The following is an 18,930-nucleotide window of genomic DNA, read 5'->3' as shown; positions in this document are numbered from 1 at the left end:
ACTATTTCGTGTTTGGGTTTATAAACAGAGAAAATTTAACTTGGAATTTGAGATCTCTAATTTTTAAGTTTAAATTCCATATAAATGTGTTATTTTTAAAACATATCCTAATCTCAACTACCTACCTCACCAAATTATTTTTTGCTGTACATCAATGATATTATTGGTGGGTCCAACACAATTTCCTCCGTTAATTCATTCACTTGGCTATAATACTTACACGTATTAATATAGTCATAATCATGACGATAAAAAGGTGATTGTACTAAACATAAATATTCACATGCATACATTTGTCCGTTAGATGGTCACTTTGAAGTTACACATTCGATCAAAAGCTATTAAATTATTTGATTTAACGAAATCTAACAATTTTTGCTTAGATGTGTAAATTAAATGTGAAACCAGCAGAGTTTGGAAGCACTGTTCTAAAAATCTCTGCCTAGCACCGCCTAGGCGCTAGGCGGCTAATCACCGGTTCGATTAATGCCTAGGCGTTTGAAAATTAAGAAATGACGCCTAGACCAATTGAGGCGCCCGCCTAGCCCGGCCAGACCCATCTAGGCACTTGCCTAGGTTACGACTCACATAGATAGAAAATATATCTTTCAATTTGCTTTTAATTTTTTTCAATAAATTGTAAGAGACTTGTTGAATACTTAAATAAGCACACACTATATGCTTGTTTCCCATATTTTCATTATGTTCCAATACTTTATAATACATATATCATTCTATTTTGTAGTTTATGATGAAATTATATATATTTTAAGTATAAACAAACACTTATTTACACAAAATATAATGAATTTATTTAAATCTACCTAATCCACCTAAGCGTGCCCGCCTAGCAATCCGATTAGCGTCTAGCATCTTTTAGAACCTTGTTTGGAAGTGCGAAGACGGCTGCGGGTAATGTTGACATACAAAGTTGTAAAACACTACACATTTTTTAACACTTTAATTAAAAGTTGAAAATCCACAGAGGTGGAATCACTTTAAATAATATTGACATAAAGGTGGAAAAGTAGACATAAATGTCCAGCATTATCGTTCGAATAGATTGCTTGTCCCCCCTTTCAACTCTCCAGCACTATTGTTCGGAAATAAGATTCTCTTCTCTTTTTTTTTCCCTCCCCGTCCCTACTCTCATATTTCATCGGTCATGATTAAACCATGTCAACATTTTATATTAATTTTTTATAGAAAAAGAGAGACAAAATAGAGAATGTGAGAGGTGAGAATGGAAGGGGATGGAAAGAAGAAGGAAGAGAATCCTAATCCGTTTGGAAGTAAAGATGTTTGTGCACACCGCGGAGGTTTGGCCTCAATGGGAAAATCAAACAGAGAAGCTAACAATGTACTTCATAGACCAAGAATTACAAGATCGCTCCTTTCACTTTTGAAGTGACAGAGGGACCGTATCATAAGTTTTCTTTTCATGCTTTTCCCGGAGGTTTGGAAACAGCTGCAATCAATAAGATTTTTCTAATCCTCCCTTCCCGAAAGAAAGAACGTGAAAATTATTACTCATGCGTGAAATGCTACAAGTGGGTATGAATCGACCACGTTGCTTCAGCACTCCTAAAGAAAATGGCAGGAAATCACTTTAGGAAAAAGCATCTCTTCAAAGCATAAGGTGTAAAATGGTGAGCATTGCATTAAGAAATCTATCAGCACTATCTTTGTTCCGTACTATACAGTTGAAGCACCATGCTAACTCACCAGAAATGGTCAGTACTGCAGACGACTATGATGCACGCCTTGTCCTGGCCAATCTGGTATCTTCTTAGCTCTCGAAAAAATGGCATTTTAACCGATTTTCCCACGCTATACAATGCTAAACTCAAAAGATCATTTACACCCTCTCTGAGCTGTACATGGATGAAAGACCTGATTCAATGCTGAGTTAGTTGCTACATCTGTGCACCGGATTCAGTCAGTATCCCATATGCCGGTTCATTCTTCAGAAGCACCAACCGCTGGAGCAGATTCTTTTGAGAGGTTAACAAAATATGCATCTCGAAATTCTTGCCTGAGTTCCTTCCGGATTTTCTTTCTCAAACTTGAAGCTGCTTCAGGTTTGAACCACCGCCTGCCAAACTGGGAGTTCAAAATAATTAATCGAAGACGGAAAAGTTAAGAACAGAAGAAACATGTTTGAGATCATTCTATTTTCTCTTTAAGGACGGAAAGGTTGAGAACAGATGAAACACAATACCATTGACAAATCTTTCATTTTCAGCCTTTCAGGGGCCTCTTCGATGAAGCGCTCCATGAAGAAAAGGACAAATAGACCACAATCATATTCATTTCGCTGTTGGGGGACCTGGTGGGAAATACAAAAAGTGGTAAGCTTCAGACCAACCAAGGCAGGCTAGTCATTCAAGCCCAACATGCCCCGCACTTTGGGGATAGCTGGGTATTCTTTGGATGTTAGCAACCTTTCCAACTTCCTAGCCACAGTGAAATTTGAAGTTTTAAGTGAAATTTGAAGTTTTAAGTGAAATGTCCAAGAGCTTTATGATCTTATACAATTTTAACACATAACATCTCAAAATTAAGTAAATACTGTACTTGTAATTCTAATAATCATATGCCAATGGAAATGTGGAACAAATTTTCTTTTTTGATAGTAATGGCATTCTAACATTTAAACTTCAACAATTTAAGAGCAAAATGTACCGCAAGTTTTCTCTCTTCAATTTTTTGGGGAAGATGCTTCCATATACTGTCGGAAATAGGAAGATCTGAAACGGCAACTTCTGGACCCAAATAATTCCATTCTGCTCTCAGATAGCTGCTTAGGACATTAGTCATCAATTCCATCACCATTAACTAATTGAAATAACCTAGCAAGACGTAAACAGATTAAGGGCATGTTTTGTCTCACCTTTTAATATTTTGAAAAACTGATCTAGGAGAATGGACTCCGGATAAAGAATCTAAATGAAGTACAATGGGTCCTGATTCTTCTTCCTTGTCAGGGATGCAGATAATCACTAGACTCCAATGTTTACTGGATACATCAAACACCAGAATGAAATCATATGTTTGGTAGTTTAAGTAACAAAAAAAGAAAAAAAAGCTGGAAACTAGGATACAGAAAACATACCACAATAGTTTATCATAACATTTGAAAATTGATGAATACTAAAACACTGAGAGAAAATGATTTATATAAGTTTTTTTTTTCTTGAGCATTTTGTGTTTATACCATTCATCCGAGTTCAAAAGTCAACCATATTGATCCAGCCTCATCTTAGTTAGATACAGGATTTATCCCGCTTACTGCTTTTTACTACAATGGTAGCAACTATATAAAAGTCATTAGTCATTGGCAAGGCAGTCAAGTCAACTAACCATGCCAGACACGCAAGTACAATAACTTCTACCCACATTCGCGTGAGCATTAATCCAGACAAGGCTTCCAACATTTCATCCTTTTTCTTCTGTTAAGGAGCATCTCATCTTTCAGTACTTGATCAAGTAAAAATTAAAATTAAAAAAAAATATATCAAATAAGCACCAAGATGGCAAACAGTTTATTCCACTTATGAGCTTTCTAGCAAGTATTTCCATTGTCATCTGCCACATTTTTCTACCATGAACAATCTTACAACTACAAGTACATAATCTTAGCAGTAACAAAAAGACTTACTCTTCATTTATAGGAATAAGTACATATGCCTTCTCAAATATATTAACACCCTTCCACCATCTCCTAAACTTGCCAAAATGTTTATCCTTGTCGTCCCCCTACATGGTACAAGGGAAACAAGCTAGGAAAAATGAGCATGATATAGCCATTGCATGATATACTGATATGTGTGTGTATGTACATATATATGTATACATCATAGGAATATGATTAGTATTTTATCATACACAAGAAAAACTGTCTATTCTTGTGAATAAGAGCTTTTGAGTCAAGATCTAGGCCAGATGTCTCCACTCACTTTCTAAAAGTGTAAAAGAAATTATATGGTATGAGTAGTTTCCTTCGTCTCTAAAGACTTTGAAAGTCTCGACCATATTGGCCGATCATTAAGCACATAAAAAATGGATTCTGAGTTTCTAAAACAAATGGATTACCAATTTTACTAACCCAATTTTTGGAACAGAAACAGCAAGCACTGAAAGTAGAACAAGATAAATACTTACCTTATATGCTACATCCTCCTTGAGTTTCTCATAAAAAAATGTATTAAAGAAATGAAAGTTGTGTAACGCTCTGTCTGTTGGGGATGTTTGTTGTTGTAGATATCTAGTCAAAAGATATTGCAACATCACATATATGATATGAGAAAAGATAGGAATGTATGTCTGTTATTGTGACCTATAAATCTGCATTTACAGATACATCTAAAACAGCTTACCGAATGTAGAAGTTCATGATAGTTGATGTCAAGTAGCCTTCAGGATCAAGGCACCCAATGTCCGCATAACAGATTTCTACAGATTTGGGATCATTTCTGAATAAGACCAAAAAAAAAAAAAAAAAACCACATGATTATCAGTTGTGCTCTATATCCTCAAAATTCAAAGGGGTCTCTTTGCATCATCTCCAAAAAGGGATTTTGTACCTTGATGGGTAGTAGATCTTAACCTTGCTAATGCTGGAAAAAGAGACAAGGTAAACAGATTATTGTTAATATCAACCTCAAATTTGGCTAAGCCTGAAACACGGTAAAAAAAAAATAGCAACAGTTTTTTAAATTATAGGTACCCCTCAGGAAGTTCTTCTTCTTGCTCTGCTGTGTCCGCAGGTTCAGCATCCTCCTCATCCAGAATTTCTACAACTGTCTGACCCTGCTATAATCATGAAACTATGGATTTAATTACTAAATGGAGAAGGTGACAGGATATATAAACTGTGGCAGGAAAAAAACACAAAGCCCATAAGGCAATGATCACACTAAAATATATCTAATTGTAGCAAAAGTTTCACCCACCAAGACAACTTCTCACTAATTCCAACATTTCCAGTTAAAAAGAAGGTGCCTAGATAAAATGTAGAATGAAACACAAGACATTGTACCTTTTGATGCCTTGAACCATTTATTTGAGAAGCATCATTCCAGCTGGAAAGAAGGAAAAGAGAGAAATGCAAGTTATTAAATAAAAGGGGTATTAGCCATTAAGGCTATCTAGTGTAGTTAGAATTTCAATAGAAGATAATACACTGAAAGCGAATGAGGTAAAAGAAAAGATCATTACTTTCTGCCACAACTAGACAAGTCTTCTGCAACGTGGCGAAGTGAACAAGGGAAAGAAGCCCCGCCTTTATGACCACCATTTGAAGGAGAACATTTTTCTTGTTTATGATTAAAACTGCTAGAGCATTGACGAGGTACGTATCTTGATGAAGATCGACCTTTCCGTCCTCCTTTTTGCAATAACTTTCCATTGCTTTTCATGCTCTGCCGGTTGCATGGAAGAAGAGATGATTCTGTTTGAGTTTCACTGGCTGTCCTAGAATCAGACTGCATTAAGAATAGACTGAAGCAATTATATTTAAATTTTAAAAGCTACTTATTCAAACAATAGAGAAGAATATGGTGGATCGCATTACCTTTTCTTCCATCTTTTGTTCAAAATGGCAAGCAAATTCAGACTTTGGCTTTGCCAGAGGTGCTGCAGTCTCATTTTTGAAGCCAGTAGAATCATCTAGAAGCCACATTTAAGTTTCTTAAACACGAGTACCGCAAAACATATAAAATGATATTTGCAACACCACACTACTTAACCATGCAAACAATCCGTAGCAAATTCGGTTCAATTAATGTGTAACCTTTTAGTTAACACAACGTATCGATGAAAGAAAGGGCTTACCCATGTTTCTGTTTTTACAGCTCGTGGCTTGTGCGAGCTCCTCCCACCTACTGGTGTTCTATTCAATGAAAACCAAAGCAACTACAGTCAGAAGACTCAGAATCAATTTTGATAAGCACTTTTCTGAGAAGTACTTCTACATAAACATTCAGAATTCTGATTTCCAGCAATTCCAGCCAGACTGAAAAGGGTATGAAGCACATCAATATAAAACTAGAAATGAAGTATTAAACCCCCCCCCCCCCCCCCCAAAAAAAAAAAAAACTTTGCATTCAATTTTGCCTCCATTTTGTGAGAAACCAAACAGAACAGAAAAGCAAAACGCACCTTTTCAAGCAGACTGCATCTCCTCCGCTCCTTTTCGTCCTCCAACAGCATAAGAGCCACCCGGAGCTTTTCGCCTTTGTCCGGCAAGCTGCGGCTCAGTTTCTCAATGTTACTCTTCTGCCGCTTAATCTTCTCCTCCAGCTCGCGATCGCCTATGTCCTCGAATAAATAATCCCGCTGCTGATCACCGCCCCCCATTCCGGACTGCTTCGGCGGCTGCTCCTCCGCGGCCGTAGCTTTCCGCTTTGACTCCGGCAAAACCACCCTCTCAAGCGGGTCGCCGCTGTCGTCGAGACTATCCAGCACCTTGCTGACATCGATCCTCCTCTTCCTCCCCGTCTCTTCCTCCATGCAGAGAATGCGAAACCCCCAAAATGTCGACTCTCCCTCTCTCTTTAATTGGAAGCTCTCACACTCCCTTCTCACCGATTGTGATTTTATACTGACTCACCAGCTTCTTATGTCACGACAAAATAAAAAACCTAATAAAAATAATGTTCGGTAGACCAATTTTTTAAACCAAATACGTCATATAATTTATAAAATTTACCCTAATATTACTTGAATATAGGTAGACCGGGCTAATCAAACCGAATAGTAACTTTCATTTTGTTTTCGACTTTAGCTAAAAATCGAATTATTGTAAACCAAATTAAATCTTATTGTTTAAACATTGAGACGATTGTGATTTAATTCTTTTGACATCGGTCAATTTACACATTTTATTTGGCTAATTATCTGATCAACCATTTAGTCTTATGCGTGCCTTCTGAATGTAGTAGTCATTCCATAGAAAATACACAAATGTTTTACATGTGTGACCTATACTTATAACGTCATTAGTTAACGGTTATCCACAATCAACCTAATGAAATATATAAATTGGATGTCAAAACATCTACACAAAGTCAAGTGGGGACCTAAAAAGTGTGAATTTTATGTCATATCATGTTGCAATAATGTAAAATCTGTAAAATCTACTTAAAATATAATAACACGTGATATATTATCACAGGTCCTATACACACTAAAATATAATTTTGAAATGACACATATAAGACGATTAATTATTACACCATAGTTTTTGTGTTGAGCAAAAATACTCCCAAGAATTAAGGCCTATATGTTCTTTTGAGTTTTGTTGGCCAATAGAGGGGCGACACGTATACTGCTAATCTAACAAATTTTTTACTTCTTCCCGAACGCAAACTATTGTAATTCGTACATAAACCCTTCCCTTGTTCTCTCTGTCGCTCTCCCTCTCCTTGTTTCTCTCTCCTAGGGCACAAAAACAGCAAAAATTCACCCGCAGATTTCAATTCTTTCTAGCCATGGCGGACGCTCCTTCTTCTCCCGCCACAAACCCACTGTCCAATCCCCAATCCGGTAACCCTAATCCCCAATCTAACCAACCTGATCCCGTACCCGCCTCCAGCACACCACCACCACCACCACCACCATCACAATCATCGTCGTTATCATCCACACCTATCACCGTAAACCCTGATTCGAATCCGCCTCTAGTATCTCTGCCGCCTCCACCGTCATATCCTTCGATCTCCTTCGCGCCACAACAGGTTTCCGGCGCCTTACCGCCGGTCGCGCCGTCTTTCCGGCCGGTTCCACAGTTCACTCCAATACCGAACCCCGGTGTGCCCAATCCGAATTATCAAATCCCCGGTGTCCAGCCGCCTGGTGTGAGCTCCGGAGCTCCGATGGCTCCTGGTGTGCCCCCGCCGTCATCGGCCCCGCAGAATATGATGCATTACCAGATGCAGCCTATGAGACCGTACGCACCGATGCCTAATGGATACGCACCCATGTCCACTGGTGCTCCCCAAGGCGCCTTACCTGGTGGGTTTTTGCTTCTCTCTGTAATCACTTAGTTATTTCGTATGTTTTTTTTCTGCTATTCAATTTCAATTCAATTCCAAATATTTGTATATATTGTTGGTTCTCGTATTTCAATTGCTTGGTGCTGTTTTGGTGTGTGTTGTTCAAGAAATACTTAGGTCCAGTTGATTAATGTGCCACACGGAATTGCTTGAGTGCATCAAGCTTTTGGTTTTTGTCTCGAAAAAGTGAAAAGTAAATAACTTTGTTTAATCTACGGATAGCAATCAAATTAAGACTAATGGTATAATACAGTGGGAAGAGTTTGCTAAAGCAGAGTTCGGAGTTTGTTCAGAAAAGTTAGTGTAGTGTGTTAGATTGAGGGTATCGATGACAGGATGTTTTCTCGTACAGTGTCTTGATTGAATTCGGTGAGAAAGGTTGGAAGGCTTGCTTCATATTGCTTTGAGAACCCCCCATCTACAACTCCTTTTTTGGTATGCACATATTTTGAAGTTTTATTCAAGCTCAAGTTGGTCTGGAGTTCAAAATATAAATGAATATTCCCAAAATTCGGAAAATTTTACTGTTCAGTTTGTCATGCTAAAGTTACATTACTATGTCGTGTTTATTTGAGTAGGATGCTTTCTGGTAATTTTAAGGATACTTTCCCTTTCATGGGTTTATGAATTGCCAGAAGCAGACCATGTTTGCAACTGAGTGCTCATTGCCCTTGTGTTCTAAGGTACTGAAGTCTTTCTATCCATAGATACATATATATGTCCATCATCCATTCATCTGACAATCAATCAATCTATTTATATATACATTTAGACATCTAATCATGTGTTTATTTGTGCATGTTTGTTAAAATTTTGTTTTTAATCTTCTAATGTTCTCATGCTGCATTGCATACTGCTAACCTTTTGAGATGAATTAAACTGTCGGTATATCAAGTATGTTTAATTCTCATCAACCCCTATATGCATGAGATGTTGGAGGTTTTATTTTACTTGAGAAGGCTACTTTGGTCTAAGTGGATGTGCAAGGTAAGCACAATTTATTCATTCATGGTTTATGAACACGATGCTGCTTCTTAATGTTTCCTTCAGGTTATCTGTTCAGCTGGTGGTAGTTGCTATGCCTGTGCTGCCATCTATAATATGCTTTTAATGTGTGGTAACAAAAGTCATTATTTAGAGTCATACTGTATTTCATACATCTGTTTAGCTTGGGGAGGGTCACCTATCTATCATTGGATCCAGTTCATAAGCGTTCTCTGACATATTTGCAAGATATTTATTTGTGTTTTTGTAGGACTTCCTCGTTATCCTTCATATCATCCAATGATTCGGACCCCGTTTCCTCCACGCCCACCGGGAGCAACTGGTTTGCTTCAGCGTGCCCCTGTTCCTGGGATTCCTGGAGTTCGCCCAATTATCCCTCCTGTTGTTAGGCCGATTCTTCCTATTGTCACTCCAGCTGAGAAACCACAAACCACTGTTTATGTTGGGAAGATAGCACCAACGGTGGACAATGAATTTATGAAATATCTCCTCCAGGTGTGCTGTCAAATTACTGCGATTTCTGTTGTTCTTTATCAATTTTCCCACTGTTTTGTTATGTAAGTTGACTTCTAATGGTTTACCTTTTGTGAAGTTGTGTGGACCTGTCAAGAGTTGGAAACGTGCTCAAGATCCCACAGATGGTACTCCTAGGCGCTTTGGGTTCTGCGAATTTGAATCTGCTGAAGGGGTTCTTCGGGCATTGCGTCTTCTCACTAATTTGAGCATTGATGGGCAGGACCTTGTTGTATGTCGTGATTCTAATTAGATAATTTGTCAGTTTAATTGTGTTTTTTTGTCATTGTCATTATGGTGCAATGGAAAATCTCACGGCCTTCCTTAGTAATCATGCCATATATACTTCTCCGCGCGTTCAACTTTGCTTATATTTATCTCTTTATATTTGATGTTGTAAACATAAACAGTTAAATGTTAATCAAGCAACAAGAGAGTATCTGGAGAGGGTTGTTAAAAAGAAGACTGAAAACTCAAAGAAGCTCAAAGAAGCTGAAGCAGCTGAGAAAGGTGATGGAAGTGCACTAGACGTTGAGAAGATTGTACCTTCAAATCCTTCTGTACAATACTCAAAGGAGGAAGATGGTAATTCGAGTAACAAAGAAAATGACCCTGCCAATTTTGGTATTGTGACTGACGAAGACAAGGAAGCTGACCGGGAGGCTATGGAGAAGCTTACAAGTTTGATAGAGGAGAGAATAAAAAACAAACCTCTCCCTCCTCCGCCACCTACACCAGCCCCTGGTGATGGTACTAGGAATTCAAACTCAGCGCTGCCAGCTAAATCAAGGGATGGAGACTCTGATGTTGATATAACGAGAAATGGTAAGTCTCATGTTTGTACTCAATAAGCAAAGAAGTTGTTTAGAGTCATTTATTAGTGGCAGTTTGTTGTTACACTTATAGTTGGTACTTTAACTTTTCAGATGCTTATGAAGAAAAAATTGATGAAGAGATAACTAGTGACAACAAAACAACAAGCGAGCAGGGGAGCCCTCAAACAAGCTCACATGATAGGAGCAGAAAGCAAGATCGGAGGAGCAGAGACAATGAGCGAGATATGAAACGGGAAAAGGAGCGTGAGATTGAAAGATACGAAAGAGAAACAGAGCGAGAACGGGTACGGAAGGAGAAGGAGCAAAGGAGAAAACTGGAGGATGCTGAGCATCAGTATGAAAAATGTCTCAAAGATTGGGAGTATAGGGAAAGGGAGAAAGAGAAACAGAGGCAGTATGAGAAGGAGAGGGAGAAAGAGAGGGAACGCAAACGGAGGAAAGAGATAATTTATGAAGAAGATGATGAGGATGAAGATTCCAGAAAAAAATGGAGGAGAAGTGTGTTGGAGGAGAAGAGAAAGAGGAGACTACGGGAGAAAGAAGAAGACTTAGCTGACAGGCAGAAAGAGGAAGAAGAAATTGCTGATGCTAAAGGGAGGGCTGAAGAGGAAAAGCAGCTGCAGCAAGAGAGAGATGCATTGAGGGATTCATCTGGCCATGTTGCAAATGGAAGCGAAAAAGCTGCTTTGGCTGAAGAATTCGGTGTGCAACTGAAAGATAAGGCAACTGAACAGGATAATGGGGGTGATTCTGGTCATGAGAATCATATAGGTAAATTACTCGGGAAGTTATTTATTGCTTTTATCGTAGTTTTCTTTTGCCCTCTTTTCCCTTTTCTTTTCCTTTTTGTTCATGTCGTTGACTTTGATGCGACAGGTGATGGGACTTTACAAAATGGTAACAGTGATGATGAGTCAACCATGACATCAGTTTCTGCATCAGAACCGCAGCAGAGTGGCAGTGCCCCAGCAAAGAAGTTGGGTTTTGGCCTACTGGGTTCTGGAAAACGTACCGCTGTTCCTTCTGTTTTCAATGAGGAGGATGATGATGCACACAAGGACAAAAAAATGAGGCCCCTGGTTCCCATTGATTATTCAACCGAAGAACTACAGGCTGTCCAACCAATTTCTGGGACAGCTCCATCAAATTTGGCTGCAGCGGCTGAATTCGCAAAGCGAATATCAAATGCTAGTTCTAAAGAAGAGAAGCCAGTTACAGAGAAGGAAAGAAGTAGACGTTCTAATGATAGGTCAAGCCACCGGGATAGGGACCAGAATGGTGATGACTCTAATCGGACTAGAGATGAGCACAGGGAGAAGACTATTGACCGTGATACGGATCGAGACCATGCGATGAATAAACCAAGGACAAAGGATAATAAGAAGCTTTTGGATGCAAAACAACTGATCGATATGATTCCAAAGACAAAGGAGGAATTATTCTCCTATGAAATAAATTGGGCTATTTATGAACATGTAAGCACAGCCCATGATTTTAAATTATTTTGTTTAAACTTGCAAGATTTGCTTCCTGGTGATCATTCATTCAAATAGTCTAATAACTGCTCGTACTAATGTCTGATGTGTTCTGCTTTCACAGCATGCACTACATGAACGCATGAGACCATGGATTTCGAAGAAGATTACGGAATTCCTGGGAGAGGAAGAGACCACACTGGTAGATTACATTGTATCTAGTACTCAGGAACATGTTGGAGCAGAACGCATGCTACAGCTGCTTCAATCCATTTTAGACGAAGAAGCCGAAATGTTTGTTCTCAAGATGTGGAGGATGCTCATCTTTGAAATTAAGAAGGTCGAGACAGGTCTGGCTTCAAGAACAAGAACTTAATAGTTTTCTCTTGTCAGTTGTACTTTTGCTGCTGTAGACCCGAGTCTTGTTAGCATAATACGTCCTTTGGCCTCCAGCGTCGTTACCTAGGATGGATAGCATAGATGGCCGTCAAAGCTAAACTAAATTCTTTCTGTTTGTGTTGCTTCACAATACATTTTGCTCCATAAGCTATTAACGCCCGCTGTTTTGTTTCCTCACTCTTGTGGGTTGTTTGTAACGTGGAATATAGGAACCTTAACGGGAAAATCTATGGAAGTAGTGGAAGTTATGGTGAGGAGAAGGATAAATATTATGTGCCTACAAGAAACTAAGTGGGTTGGTAGTAAGGCAAAGGATCTAGAAAACTCAGGGTTTAAACTTTGGTATTCGGGCACAAATAGAACGAGAAACGGTGTTGGCATCATCGTGGACAAGACCTTGGTACAAGATGTTGTAGATGTCAAGAGGGTAGGAGATAGAATCATGGCAATCAAGATTGTAATAGGACAAGAACTTATCAATGTGATTAGTGCGTACGCACCTCAAGTAGGGTTGGATACGAGTTCGAAGGAGAAATTTTGGGAAGATCTTGGAGACTTGGTGCAAGGAATTGCTCAGACGGAGAAGTTATTTATAGGAGGAGATTTAAATGGACACGTGGGCAGGGAGACAGGCAACTATGGAGGTTTTCATGGTGGCCATGGTTTTGGGGAGAGAAACGAGGATGGGGAAGCTATCTTGGATTTTGCAATGGCATATGATCTCTTCTTAGCCAACACCTTCTTTAAGAAGAGAGAAGAACATGTGATCACCTACAAGAGTGGGTCGTCAAAAACACAAATAGATTTTCTTCTAATGAGGAAAGGGGATCGTATAACTTGTAAGGATTGCAAAGTTATACCAGGAGAGAGCGTGGCTAATCAACATCGCTTGTTGGTGATGGATGTACATATCAAAAGAGTAAGACAAAAGAACAAGACTTGGAAGTGCCCAAGGACTAGATGGTGGAATCTAAAAGAAGAAAAACAAGCCATTTTCAAAGAGAAGGTAATCACCCAATGTGTGTGGGATAGAGAGGGGGAAGCTAGCCAAATGTGGGATTCCATGGCTAGTTGTATCCGAAAAGTAGCAAAAGAGGTATTAGGAGAGTCCAAGGGCTTTGCCCCACACCAAAAGGAATCTTGGTGGTGGAATGAGGAGGTACAAACAAAGGTGAAGGCTAAGAAGGAATGTTGTAAAGCCTTATACAAGGAGAGGACTGATGAAAATGGTGAAAGGTATAGAAAAGCGAAGCAAGAGGCGAAGAAAGCTGTCAGAGAAGCTAAGTTAGCGGCTTACGACGATATGTATAAACGACTAGATACCAAAGAAGGAGAGTTGGATATCTATAAACTATCTAGAGCAAGGGAAAAGAAGACAAGGGACCTAAACCAAGTGAGGTGCATCAAGGATGAGGATGGAAAGGTTCTTGCTACAGAGAACGCGGTTAAAGACAGATGGAGAGGTTATTTTCATAATCTTTTCAATGAAGGACATGAAATGAGTGCTTCTTTAGGGAAGTTGAGTAACTCAGAAGAGTGTAGAAACTACTCTTTTTATCGTCGAATCCGGAAGGAAGAAGTGGTTGTAGCTTTGAAGAAGATGAAGCATAAAAAAGCAATAGGCCCAGACGATATACCAATCGAAGTGTGGAAACTTTTGGGAGAGACAGGTATAACATGGCTCACTGACCTTTTCAATAGGATTTTGAAAACGAAGAAGATGCCAAATGAGTGGCGAATGAGCACTTTGGTGCCTATCTACAAGAATAAGGGTGACGTACAAAATTGCATGAACTATAGGGGTATTAAGCTAATGAGTCATACAATGAAGCTCTGGGAGAGAGTCATTGAGCATAGATTGAGGCAAGAGACACGGGTTTCGGACAACCAATTCGGGTTCATGCCAGGGCGCTCAACCATGGAGGCAATCTATCTCTTACGAAGATTGATGGAAAGATATAGAGATGGGAAAAAGGATTTACACATGGTCTTTATAGATTTGGAAAAAGCGTATGATAGGGTCCCAAGAGACATTCTTTGGAGGATTTTAGAGAAGAAAGGAGTACGAGTAGCATATATCCAAGCTATAAAGGATATGTATGAAGGAGCAAAGACTGCCGTAAGAACTCATGAAGGACAAACCGAAAGCTTTCCCATAACTGTAGGATTACATCAAGGCTCATCCTTAAGTCCTTACCTTTTTGCGTTGGTAATGGATGAGTTAACACGACATATTCAAGATGATATTCCTTGGTGTATGCTTTTCGCAGACGATATAGTGTTGATAGATGAAACTCAGGAAGGGGTAAATGCAAAGCTTAACCTTTGGAGAGAAGTGTTGGAATCTAAAGGTCTTCGCCTAAGCCGATCAAAGACAGAATATATGGAGTGCAAGTTCAGTGCAAATGGAGGTCAAAACGAGTTAGGGGTGAGGATCGGAGATCAAGAAATACCAAAGAGCGACCGTTTTCGTTACCTAGGATCTATCTTGCAAAAGAACGGAGAATTAGATGGAGATCTCAACCATAGAATACAAGCTGGATGGATGAAGTGGAAGAGTGCATCCGGCGTGTTGTGTGACCGCCGTATGCCACTGAAGCTCAAGGGAAAATTTTATAGGACGGCAATAAGGCCGGCGATGCTGTATGGCACAGAATGTTGGGCGGTGAAACATCAACACGTACACAAAATGGGTGTAGCGGAGATGAGGATGCTTCGTTGGATGTGTGGGCACACGAGAAAGGATAAGATTAGGAATGAGGATATCCGGGGTAAAGTAGGAGTAGCCGAAATTGAAGGAAAGATGAGAGAAAATCGGTTACGGTGGTTTGGACATGTGCAAAGAAGGCCTACTGACGTTCCGATTAGAAGATGCGACTATGGGACAGAGGTTCAGGGCCGAAGGGGTAGAGGAAGACCTAGGAAAACTTTGGAAGAGACTCTAAGAAAAGACTTAGAGTACTTAGATCTAACGAAGGACATGACACAGGATCGAGCACAATGGCGTTCTAAGATTCATATAGCCGATCCCACTCAGTGACTTGGATTTTCCAAGTCTCCAACTGAGAAGTTTTCCTCACTCGGGAAATTAAGGGAACACTACCCCAACCTACATGCTCCACTCAGAAAGCTTCAACATACAAGCTTTAACAAAAGAAAATTCAAAGAACTTAGCGAAGAAGACTTTGGTGTATTTAACACAATACGTTGAAATGAAGGAAAGCTTATTTATTGATATCCCCGATAAGCTACAAATATGTACATATACATGAGTCAAAATAAGCACACAAGAGGGAGCCTTCACAAAGGTTGCTTAGGAGAAGTCTCAGCAGTCGGTAGAGCCCCAGAAAGAGAAGGCACCGGAGGGGGATCATTTGGAGCCTCAGTACTGGACAGAACCCTAGAAGGAGGAGGCATCAGAGGTTGATCATTTGGAGCTTCATTACGCGGTACAGCCCCAGAAGACGAAGGCAATAAATGCCTTTGGAACAAACCCACAAATCTCTGATGATCAAGTAAAACCTGACCATCAGTTTCCTTCATCTGGTCAAGCTTCCTCTTCATGTTTGTAGCATAGTCATGTGCGAGCCGGTGCAACTGTTTATTCTCATGCTTGAGCCCTCTAATCTCCTGTTTGAGACTCATCACTTCAGCCGCCAATGATTCAACTTGGCGGGTTCGAGCAAATAGGCGTTGGGCCATATTAGACACAGAACCTGCACACTGAACACTGAGAGCCAGCGAATCCTTAACAGCTAACTCATCAGACCGTTTGGAAAGTAGTCTGTTATCTTTGGGAGTGAGAAGGTTCCTGGCCACCACCGCAGCGGTCATATCATTCTTCATCACGGAATCCCCAACGGTAAGAGGACCAGTAGGGGAGACGAAGGATGGGCGCCATATGTTGTCTGGAGAAGGCGGGGCTGCCTCTTCAACAAGGTTCAAGTCAAAACGACGGTCGGAGGGGCCAGACATTTTCAAAGGTGTTGAAGAGAGAAGAGGTCGGACAAATCAAGATCTTAGAAGTGCAAGAATGAAGCTTCTACTGGTGGAGATTCAAGTGTGCTTTGGAACTTAATGCCAGCCCCTATAAAAATCTGCACTCGACGAAGCTTCAGAAATCGAAGAGGCGCCTGCTCAGAAATCGAAGAGGCGTTTGCTTTCTCAAAAGCTGGGCTGCTTAGAGATCACGAGGGTTGATCTCAGAAATCGAAGAGGCGTTTGCTTTCTCAAAAGTTGGGCTGCTCAAAGACCACGAAGGCCGATCTCAAAAATCGAAGAGGCGCTCGCTTTCTCAAAAGCTGGGCTCCCCAGAGACCACGAGGGCCGATCTCAGAAATCGAAGAGGCACCTACTTTTCCAGCCTTTTCCAGCCTTGTCAGCACCTGTCACACGCACACTCAGTTTTGCGGAAATTATGGGCATTCTGTCAAAGACTTCTGGGGAAGTAGAAAACACATGAATCTTACTGTTCAATCACCCACTTCCCACACGCAACAATAGCTCATGGGTACCACAGATAACTTTGCCAAAGTTCTCTGCCAAAGTTGAGCACGTGAAGCTTGCAGCTCCCACTACATCGCTCTGACCAAGAAGGGTAAAAGAATAGCAAAGAAACAGCACTAACAAAGTTTAGACCCATAAATTTTGAAGGTCTAGCTACCATATTATTACCCACAAGGGTAAAGGAACAGTACCACTGCTGGATAATTGGAAAGTCCCTGTGTGTCAACCTCTGTGCTTCGTGGCAAGGTAGACTAGCAAACATGCCCAACCTTTACTCACATTCGAGAAAACACTCCCAATAAGATTGCTTGCTCCAAAATCGAAGAGGCACCGTCCTCCGAATCTCGAGAGCCAGACTCCCAACATGACTACTTTCTTAAAAATCGAAGAGAGGGTAAAGGAACAGTACCATTGCTGGATAATTGGAAAGTCCCTGTGTGTCAACCTCTGTGCTTCGTGGCAAGGTAGACTAGCAAACATGCCCAACCTTTACTCACATTCGAGAAAACACTCCCAACAAGATTGCTTGCTCCAAAATCGAAGAGGCACCGCCCTCCGAATCTCGAGAGCTAGACTCCCAACATGATTACTTTCTCAAAAATCGAAGAGACACTGCTCCCCGAATCTCGAGAGCCAGACCCCCAGCATGATTGCTTTCTCAAAAATCGATGAGGCATCGTTCTCCGAATCAATCGAAGAGGCGCTCGCTTTCTCAAAAGCTGGGCTGCTCAGAGACCACGAGGGCCGATCTCAGAAATCGAAGAGGCACCTACTTTTCTAGCCTTGTCAGCACCTGTCACACGCACACTCAGCTTTGCAGAAATTATGGGCATTCTGTCGAAGACTTCTGGTGAAGTAGAAAGCACATGAATCTTACTGTTCAATCACCCACTTCCCACACGCAACAATAGCTCATGGGTACCACAAATAACTTTGCCAAAGTTCCCTGCCAAAGTTGAGCACGTGAAGCTTGCAGCTCCCACTACATCGCTCTGACCAAGAAAGGTAAAAGAATAGCAAAGAAACAGCACTAACAAAAGTTTAGACACATAAATTTTGAAGGTCTAGCTACCATATTATTACCCACAACTGTAAAGGAACAGTACCACTGCTGGATAATTGGAAAGTCCCTGTGTGTCAACCTCTGTGCTTCGTGGCAAGGTAGACTAGCAAACATGCCCAACCTTTACTCACATTCGAGAAAACACTCCCAATAAGATTGCTTGCTCCAAAATCGAAGAGGCACCGTCCTCCGAATCTCGAGAGCCAGACTCCCAACATGACTACTTTCTCAAAATCGAAGAGAGGGTAAAGGAACAGTACCATTGCTGGATAATTGGAAAGTCCCTGTGTGTCAACCTTTGTGCTTCGTGGCAAGGTAGACTAGCAAACATGCCCAACCTTTACTCACATTCGAGACAACACTCCCAACAAGATTGCTTGCTCCAAAATCGAAGAGGCACCGCCCTCCGAATCTCGAGAGCCAGACTCCCAACATGATTACTTCCTCAAAAATCGAAGAGACACTGCTCTCCGAATCTCGAGAGTCATACCCCCAGCATGATTGCTTTCTCAAAAATCGAAGAGGCATCGTTCTCCGAATCTCGAGAGCCAGATACCACAGACCACTTTTTCAAAGTGCTCTGACAGAGTTAAAACATGTGAAACTGGCAGCTCCCACTACCGTGCTATGACCAAGCAGGGTAAAGGAATAGCATTACTACTTGTTGTTAGGGAGACTCCTATATATGTCGACCTCCATCCCCAACGGACAGGCAGACCTGCAAAAATGCTCAACCCTTCATCATATCTGAGAGGGCACTCCCAACGAAGCCTTTCGAAATATTCAGCTTTCTTTCCTCCCGATAATACCTCTGCAAACAAGCTATACTAGAGCAAGAATATCTCATATCATCAGGGTTAAAAGCAAGAGTATCCCATATCATGCTTTTTCCCTGTCTTTTCTTTTGGCCTTGTTTTTACCTGCAAGACAAGGAGAAAGAGAGCAATCAGTCAGCACTTGGAATCAAGCTCCCAGCCAGGAACTGACTGCCTGGAACCCCTTACCTGATTACTTACCTGGCATTGCTCTCGAGTACTCATCTTCAACATCTTATGTTTCCAGGGAAGATTCCGCAT

General features: G+C 40.7%; 2 protein-coding genes across 9 annotated transcripts; one reads left to right on the top strand and one right to left on the bottom strand.

The window, feature by feature from the left end:
* Positions 1–1,342: 1,342 nt before the first annotated feature.
* On the bottom strand, positions 1,343–6,589 carry LOC126597288 (ubiquitin-like-specific protease 1D). 3 transcript variants are annotated; one of them, XR_007614207.1, is made up of 15 exons: positions 6,163–6,589; positions 5,836–5,893; positions 5,576–5,670; positions 5,221–5,486; positions 5,042–5,084; positions 4,730–4,815; positions 4,587–4,619; positions 4,380–4,475; positions 4,165–4,267; positions 3,662–3,759; positions 2,894–3,019; positions 2,686–2,800; positions 2,222–2,329; positions 1,726–2,103; positions 1,343–1,584 (listed from the first exon to the last, which is right to left on the bottom strand). XR_007614207.1 is itself a non-coding variant. In XM_050264069.1 (14 exons), the coding sequence occupies exons 1-14, from the start codon at positions 6,511–6,513 to the stop codon at positions 1,960–1,962; spliced, it is 1,722 nt and encodes a 573-aa protein (XP_050120026.1). In that variant the 5' UTR covers positions 6,514–6,589; the 3' UTR covers positions 1,641–1,959. The 3 variants fall into 3 exon arrangements, 2 of the variants coding, with proteins under 2 accessions (XP_050120026.1, XP_050120027.1); XM_050264069.1 differs by lacking the exon at positions 1,343–1,584 and having other exon boundaries at positions 1,641–2,103; XM_050264070.1 differs by lacking the exon at positions 1,343–1,584 and having other exon boundaries at positions 1,641–2,103; positions 4,730–4,812.
* A 793-nt stretch (positions 6,590–7,382) lies between these two features.
* Positions 7,383–12,462, top strand: LOC126596014 (RNA-binding motif protein 25-like). 6 transcript variants are annotated; one of them, XM_050262442.1, is made up of 9 exons: positions 7,868–8,016; positions 8,410–8,492; positions 8,636–8,740; positions 9,313–9,557; positions 9,655–9,807; positions 9,986–10,400; positions 10,502–11,182; positions 11,288–11,886; positions 12,011–12,462. In XM_050262442.1, exons 4-9 carry the CDS (start codon positions 9,342–9,344, stop codon positions 12,260–12,262), a joined length of 2,316 nt encoding a protein of 771 aa, XP_050118399.1. In that variant the 5' UTR covers positions 7,868–8,016; positions 8,410–8,492; positions 8,636–8,740; positions 9,313–9,341; the 3' UTR covers positions 12,263–12,462. The 6 variants fall into 6 exon arrangements, with proteins under 6 accessions (XP_050118394.1, XP_050118399.1, XP_050118398.1 ...); XM_050262441.1 differs by lacking the exon at positions 8,636–8,740; XM_050262439.1 differs by having other exon boundaries at positions 8,636–9,557.
* The last annotated feature ends 6,468 nt before the right edge of the window (positions 12,463–18,930 follow it).

The sequence above is a fragment of the Malus sylvestris genome, chromosome 13 (genome assembly GCF_916048215.2).
Source record: "Malus sylvestris chromosome 13, drMalSylv7.2, whole genome shotgun sequence".
Classification (NCBI taxonomy): domain Eukaryota; kingdom Viridiplantae; phylum Streptophyta; class Magnoliopsida; order Rosales; family Rosaceae; genus Malus; species Malus sylvestris.
The sequence above is the reverse complement of the archived record's forward strand: the minus strand, read 5'-3'. Positions and strand labels throughout refer to the sequence as shown.